The following is an 8386-nucleotide window of genomic DNA, read 5'->3' as shown; positions in this document are numbered from 1 at the left end:
GTAACATGACTTTGGTATTAATAATGGCGTTGGATGACTGTAATGGCCCTTGGCGTTGCCTCGGTCCATTACAGTCATCCTTGGCCATTATTATTACCTCGGGCTTCTTACAGGTCCAATATGGAAAAGGTCATACATTAATACTATATTATAGAGTACATCCCTAATGTCGATATTAACACACAATGTATCCGTCAATATCTGATTCTAAAATCAAACTTACTTTCGAAACAGAGCGTTGTAACACACTAGTAGCTATTTTCCATTTAGCTATTCGGACTTTGCCAATGTTGTCCATTATGGCCGCCTTTGTTCTACCAGCGTCCAAGAATGTCTTGGATTATTGTAAACTATAAGAACAAGATCTCCAATTTTCAGATTTCGTTCAGATTTTTTCCACTCAGTTTAATTCGCTTCTGAACCAATGATACTAAGAACTCTCTATCCCAGCAATGCCAGATTAGGTCGGCTAAGTATTGAACTTGACACCAATTGTTCTAACATAGTAGTCTGTTTTCACAGAAGTACCTGGAGGTAGCGTTCTTTTTTTTAAGTTGAAGAAGTTGTTTAATGAATCCCCTGATTGCAAAAGTCTGTATATTGTAAGAATTTTAGATCTTCAAACATACCACTCGCATCCTCAAATAACTCTCCTGTAACGCTTCAGAGAACACTGCATTTGTTTGACCTTAAGAGGTTCGAAGTAAATCTGAATCTTTTGTCACATCACTGGAGCTTGATATTTTCGACATACGTTCGGAACTACGTATTTCGAAACAACACTCTTGTTCGTGCTAGTTGCTCCTTCGATCCAATATTTCTCTCTGAATTTTGTCAATATGACATTCTTTCAAAAATGTCCTTTTAACCCAAAAGTTCTACCTATAATGAAACAGAATAGTGGTGACAATTTTGGTAACAACATATTAATTGAAAATAAACATAAATGAATCCAACTTAAATATCCAAAATCCAACTTTTTTTCAAAGTAAATAAGTGTATCTATCCTCTGCGTTCCTAATATATTGAAGACTAAGTCGGTGTGTCTTAATCAAATGCTTAGAATCGTTAGAACGATGTTGTGATGTCCTAATTCAATTAACATTTTCGTTGGAAATATATTTCCTTGTCCCTTTTTGTTTACTGGCATTCGCCTTAGATTTTCTTTGAACATTAAATCAAGGAAACGATCCTTTTCAATGGGTTGTAATTAGAACAAATGGTTGATCAACCACGACATCAGTTGTGTCTTTTGTTGTTACATTGAAGATTATTTTGATGTCTAAATCTTCTTCCAAATTCACATACGTAGTATTTTTTCTCCTTAGACCACTCAGTTTCCGATAAAAAGAAAAAGCCAGGACCAGAAATCAAATCTGGATGTTGGTCAAACTTTGCAATAATCATACCCCGCAAACTTGTTTTGTTTTGTTTTTTCGTTGTATTTTTTTTTTGGGGGGGGGTGTTCTTCCATAATTCCTCTGACCATCGGCGGTAAGTTCTTTAATCAAGGCGATACGATTTGCTACAAATGTCTGATATTGGGCACGACGGTTATAAGAATATCGGAGAACAGTATTATTACTATCTGTCCAAAAGAATATTTTAACGATTTTAAAAATGTTTTCACGCAGTATCACTCGACTCAGGCATACCGCAGTAGCTGCCGTTGTTACAGAATTCCACTGATCATCGTTGGTAAGTTCTTTAATCAAGGATATATGATTTGCTACAAATGTCTGATATCGGGCACGACGGTTATAAGAATATCGGAGAACAGTATTACCATCTGTCCAAAAGAATATTTTAACGATTTTAAAACTGTTTTCGCGTAGTATCACTCGACTCAAGCGTACCGCAGTACATGCCGTTGTTAGCTCCATTTGCGGTACAGTTACCATTTTCAGCGACACAATTCTAGATTTTTCGAGATGAAAAGAATGGTATTCTGTTTCTATCATCCTCAATCGAATATACTTTGATGTCCTGTTAATCAGACATTTGACTCCCCCAACCATTCCAACGCCATCTAATTCAAATCTTTGTAGACACAAATGCAATGTTGAACATCCTAGCATTGCAAACAGAAAGCAAATTCCAAGTGGTTTATAGTTAGAGCTGACAACAGATAATGTTTAATATTTTGTTGAAATGCTCGTTCAGCAGGACATCCACTACAAATTTTATTTATTCATCTCTTTTGCGCGATTTCCCTTTCGAATCGATGCAAATACTTGTAGGTTTACACTGATCCATTTTATCAAGATGGACTACTTTGCGCAACAAAACATGACCTGTAGTTTTCATTTGGTGTACTTTTCGAGTCTCTGTCTGGTCACCATATGAACCACACTAAATTTCTATCCTTTGTCGTAACTTTGACTTGATAAAACATCTTTTCGATGTCTCCTTAGAAAGGCACTTTTTTTCTTATCTGAATCGTATGAGAAGTATTAGTAAGTTATTTGCAAGATCAGGCCCTTGGAGTAGCGCATAGTTCTAAGGTCGAAGAGTCGAACACCATTCTAATTTTGTATGATTTCTGGTACATTCCATGATGTGGAATTAATCGCTCTCGTCTCTCATCCTTGTTTAATTTTGATTCCGGTATAGTTTCTGCATGACGTTTAGCAAAACGATCGTCTACAAACTTTACATAGTCATATATGCTGCGAATTTCCTCCAGATGTTGCAGTTCTTGGATAATGTTGTTATTCATTCAGTTCAAAACACGATAGCCCTCCACTGAATTCTCTTATTTATTATCGATATTTTTAGGGTTTATTCACAGTTGATTGGATGCTTGATCGTTCCTGTTTATTATTTTCTTCGATATTACTGATTATTACAGTCAACTGAGCTCTATTAACAATTGTGTACGTTGAGACCTGTTGCAATTTCGAAGTGTAAGTAAGCGTCCGATACATTTTTGCCGATCATCAAACCAGCACTTATATTAATCTCTGGAAACCCCATAACATAAAGCCATTTAGAAATTTCTGTGTGTGAATCTTCAACTGGATAAATGTTTTTATCTGTGTTGGGTTTCATTCTTGTGCCAATTACAGAACTTCCATATGTAAGTTCCTTAAATTTCTTTGCTCCATCTTCCACAAACTTCAAAAAATGTTCAAACTTGATTTTTTGCTTGTTCGATCTGGTTCTAAGTTCAATATTCTTCCATCGATCATGGAGATAGTACAGCCATTAACACGTTAGTTGTTTCATATTTTCGGAATATTTAGTATTTGCATAACATCAATACTGTTTACTGCATGCTTAAATTCAATAAGAAATAAGGCAAATTGGTCTAGCGCTTTCGAATCAACTGGATTAGTCACTAGACAGTCTTATGCCTTTTTGATGATTGTAATAGCAATAACCTCGGAATCAACATACCGTTTCTCTAGTTGTTTCACTGCTGAATTAAAAGCATTTGTACCATAAAAAATCGAATCCATAAACTAAGTGAATTGTTCCAGATAATTCATTCACTTACAGCGTGTGTATTGTTATTCAGATCCTTTATCATCGATTTTTGTTTTTGTTTTTGTTTTGGTTTTTGGTCTTTGTTTGGTTTTTACGCGGTTGGAATTAATTGTACAACATGAGTATCCTTCATAGCAGACACGTTCTTAAGTTCCTGAACACTTTCACTACTAGTTGCAGCAGATCTTCCTGGTTAATCTGATTATAGCTGTTCATATTTATCTAGTATTTTCGTCTTTGTATCGGAAACAGAAATAATAATTTATGTTGTCATGAAATACTGTTCAATAGTTCTATTAAAGGTATAAAGTCAACCTTATAAAAATGAAGGAAAAGGTCACTGATTAGCAATGTACAATCTGTTCTAAATAAAATGCACATCGTCTGTTGAAAAAAAGAAACGTTCACCATACTGTACATACATGTTGTCGATTGAAACCTCCAGAAGAACGCCATAATCTTCGGTGAATTTAGTAATCTCTACTAAGTATATGCATTCGTATCTAGGTGTTCCGTCTTTTTTTTTATTGCGGCATCACATAATGTAAAAGACTCAAACATTGAGGATTCATTCCGTGTATTGCATTTGGTAGTTTTTAGTGATAGGTTTGTATTCTAAGTTCGATATTTTTGGTTTTGAGTACTTCTTAAATATTTTCTGTTGGATTTAGATCCTCATGTGTATCTGCTTCTAATGCTGATAGAGTCATATTGCTACAATATTAAGTAATCACTACAAAATTTTTATGGTCGTATACATCTACACCACGATAACCGATTTGTTCACCATGTCATAATTTTCTTTTCCTCTTTCATCTACTCTGGACTTGGCATCTGATGGTGAGTATAGCATACTCAAATTCGCTAAATTAATGAGTGGTATTTTTTTTTTGTATTCAGTAAATGACGTACTTGATTCAGTAATAAAAATTGACTGTTAGTAGTTGAATTATATTGATATTGTTTATTGACAACTTTGCTAAAAGAACGCTTCTTGTTCAACCTTAAACAAAAAGTTATATTTGTTACACTTTATTGATAACAATGAATAATTTATTAATGTAAATTATTAAAGTTTCATTTAACTTCACATAATTATCATGGCTTAGCATACATTTAAATTAAAAGTCCTAAAATTGAATAGCGCCTTTATAATCATCTCTTTTATGATATCAATAGAGTGTAATAAAACTAATTAAACTCAAATGCCCGAACATGATTTCAGATGCACTAAAGGTGCATTTATTTCAACCTGTTTCGTGAACCAATTCAAGTAGTTAAATCAAGCTGACATGACTGTTGAAACTCAAATTTTACGCTAAAATAGCTCATTATTACGTTTCAGTTTCATTAAAGAGTTCAACTGCTGTTACAGACCAACCCACAGCGTGTTTTTCTAATGAAGCACACATAGAACTAATATGTACAAATTCAATATGACGAGAAACAAACAATTCCTTAACAAGGGACAAGTGAAAACTATGTTTGTTGTGGCTATAGTTGTGCTTACATGTGAATCGATGGCACAAACTGGCGACGACGCCAAGGCGTTAATGGAATCATTATTTAAAGGTAACGGTTACAACAAAGACGTACGGCCCAGTCAAAACCAATCGGTACCAACACAGGTCGACATAGATATGTATCTGGTGGCAATAAATGGAATTGACGCGGTTACTCAAAAATTAGTTACCACTGGGTTTCTGGACATTTATTGGACAGATGAATTTCTTACTTGGTCACCGCCTGATGTTGGTGGCTTAAGAACACTGTATGTGTCACAGAACGATATCTGGAAACCTGATATTTCTCTACAAAATGGATTTAAGAAACTAGATGAATTAGGTAGTAGTTTTATAAAAGTTATTATTTCAAGTGATGGTGAATTACGTTGGTCTCCGTTTGAAATATTTGAAACTAAATGTGACATTGATATACAAAAGTTTCCATTCGATGAGCAGACATGCAGCATTGTATTTGTTGTATGGTCCTATAGTAAACTTGATGTCAATATTACTAAGGGTTCAAAGGGAATTAACTTCTATAATTTCAAAAGAAATGGTGAATGGGAAGTCGTATCTACATCATCTAGGGTGGACATGTCGTCAGAAACTCGAGTTATGTTCTCGCTCACAGTTCGGAGAATTCCTACGTTTTATCTGATAAATGTCATAGCTCCAGTTGTCCTGTTGGCTATACTGAACGTCTTTACATATATGTTACCTGTAGATTGTGGAGAAAAGATGAGCTACTCCATAACCGTTTTTCTTTCATTTGCTGTATTTTTATCCATTGTTAGTTCAACACTACCCAAAACATCAGGATCGATCTTGGCGTATTATCTGATATTTCAGCTTGGAATGGGTACTATTGTTGTTATGGTAACAGCTGTTGAACTGAGGTTACATTTCCGGTCAGATCCAGTGCCAAGATGGCTAGAAGCTGTCTTTCGTTGTAAACATTTACAAGAATCTAGAAACAGAAGTGAAGCCAGAAGCACAAATCATAACATAACAGCTATCGGTGACAATGTGTCAAAAGGATTTGCACATGTTAATGAAATAGCATTGATGTCATGGTCTGACATCACAGCTGCAATGGATCGTATTATGTTCTGGATTTCTTTGACCATAGTTATCGCTATGACAATCCTTATCTATGTTCTGATGATGGTCTATTGATGCCAAGACCTCTACAATTTTTAGGAATAACTTTTTTACTTTATTGTGGGAAAATACAAAGTAGTTTGCATAGCCACTAAGATATACACTCAAAATCAAATGTAGACAAAATATTTAGGGATTCGGTATTAACACGCCTGAGTTGTATATGGCACATGTTTGTAATCTGTAACCAGAAACAATCTGACATTATTGGTGAGCATATGAATGATAATACATGTAAAATAATGGAACTTTCAAGCGAAAAGTATTACACTATATTTTGTATGATAATTCTCATAGTCATGGGTTGTTCATTTATATTTTTTAGTTCTCTAAGTGTATGCGTCTTTTTATTAGACGTCTTTGTTTTACTGATCCGTCATTTGAGAGAAAATAAAGACATCAATAATTGAATGTTTTGGTTTTTGTAAGTTCTTTGATTATGAGTTAAGGATCTGCTTTTATCGTGAGTACCTTTGTTTGCTGTGTTAAATGTTTTAATCTTTTATTGCTCAACAATATATTTTTGTCGATTAGAATGAATAATGAATTAAATAGTTGCATATGTGATATATCAATAAGCATAATAATATTTAGAAATATAATAAATTCGAATTGTACTACGTGAGACTTTAAGTTTACTGTCTCTAAGATACAACAAACTACTTCTATTTTATGAAACTCAACTACATGATTGGCGAATTATACCCAACTCAACGGTAGCTATGGGTTTTCTTTTTGACTACTGTCTAGATTTTATCAATTCGGTAATGTTATTATTACTCTTCATTTGTGTCTTCCTAAGAACATTATGTAGACCTTATACCTACCTATATACTGGTTCATTAAAGAGAATATTATTTATCAATACTATAAAAAATATTCGAAGGAAACTATTAAAATTTCAGTTATTTTACATCGAGGACATGTGACTTAAAATATAGTTTTTGAACAGTCGTGTTATTTTTTAAAATGTTGTTTTTAAAAATTAATAGCCTTTCTCGACAAATCATTCCAGATTCATCCATAAACATATCGACCATAGTGCATATATATTCTATAGACTTCGTTTTCAAGGATTGGACTTTTTTCACGGGGAAGCAATATGTTAAAAGTGGTTATTTTGAGATAATGTATATCGGCAAAAAACTACTGAAGCATCAACAATGGGATGATTCGAACACGTCAAAATCCCAAAACATGGCTGACATGTAAATGTGAACACATTAAACAAAGGCGATCGACATACACAATGTAGCAAACCAAATGAAATAGATAATACATCAAAACTGAAAATAAGGGAAATATGATGTCACCGAAAAACTAAAGCAATAGCAATATAAGTGAACTCCCACTAAAACTTGGAGTGACATGAGGTGCTTCAGGAGGGTAAGCATATCCTGCTCTACCAGCGGCACCCGACATATCGCAATTGAGTATCTGGTAATAATCCAGCAACAATAGTGCAGCTCTGCGATTCGCAATTCACACTAGGGCAAAATAGCTCATCTTAATTAAGTATCATGATGTAAACGTAGTATTGTGGAAAAATATCAGTGATATCACACAGCAATAAATCATGCCATAAAAATACACATCGTGCCAAAAATTAACTTGAAGATTTCAAAAGAATTGAAACGTATCGCTCTATCAACGCACTAACCCGATAGCACGACGTTTCCAAATAATAGATAAAGTGAGTTAATTGAATTGAAAATATCAAATATTTTTTTTAGCCGGACCTGCGCATGGATATTCGTGTTTCGAATATAAAACACGTTTTCAGAACATTTTATTAAAATATGTAAAGACTAAAATTCAAAATGAATGCGTTTTTAAAATGCAACACCATGGCAGTAATACATGAGCACAGTCAGTACCATAATGAAGTGTGCTCTGAATTTAAAAAAAAATGTTAAAGATCCACTTCCGGTAGAGGACAAAATTAATCTTGTATCTACAAAATTGGCCATGTTAGCTTAAATGAAAACTCGACAAACACTCAACTCTTTGGTTAATTTCAACGCACTCTCATTATAGCAGTGTGATTTATAATTGTAATAGAGAACCACAGTCAATCCTATGACCTAGCCATTTTAATTTGTGTCAACAGAGCTACTTTACTGCGGCTAGTAGGTGTCAAGTTCGGTAGGTTCTCAATCCGGTAAGACGTCGAAACTAATTAATTAGAAGATATCTTGCATCTTCTGGTACGAGAACACAATTAATTCCCC

At 34.1% G+C, this 8386-nt stretch overlaps 1 protein-coding gene across 1 annotated transcript; it reads left to right on the top strand.

Annotated features, from left to right (window-relative positions):
* The first annotated feature begins 3009 nt into the window (after positions 1-3009).
* Positions 3010-6586, top strand: LOC148624179 (neuronal acetylcholine receptor subunit alpha-3-like). Its single transcript, XM_088571158.1, has 2 exons — positions 3010-3079; positions 4835-6586. Exon 2 carries the CDS (start codon positions 4911-4913, stop codon positions 6168-6170), a length of 1260 nt encoding a protein of 419 aa, XP_088427284.1. The 5' UTR covers positions 3010-3079; positions 4835-4910; the 3' UTR covers positions 6171-6586.
* The last annotated feature ends 1800 nt before the right edge of the window (positions 6587-8386 follow it).

This window comes from Perna viridis, chromosome 2 (assembly GCF_037379345.1).
Source record: "Perna viridis isolate PV_CMFRI_1.1 ecotype Kerala chromosome 2, ASM3737934v1, whole genome shotgun sequence".
NCBI classification, from domain to species: Eukaryota; Metazoa; Mollusca; class Bivalvia; order Mytilida; family Mytilidae; genus Perna; species Perna viridis.
This window is presented reverse-complemented; position numbering and strand designations above follow the sequence as displayed.

What these genes read in the sequence shown, in the direction of transcription:
- LOC148624179 (XM_088571158.1), top strand. Translation starts at nt 4,911, where the DNA reads ATGTACAAATTCAATATGACGAGAAACAAACAATTCCTTAACAAGGGA.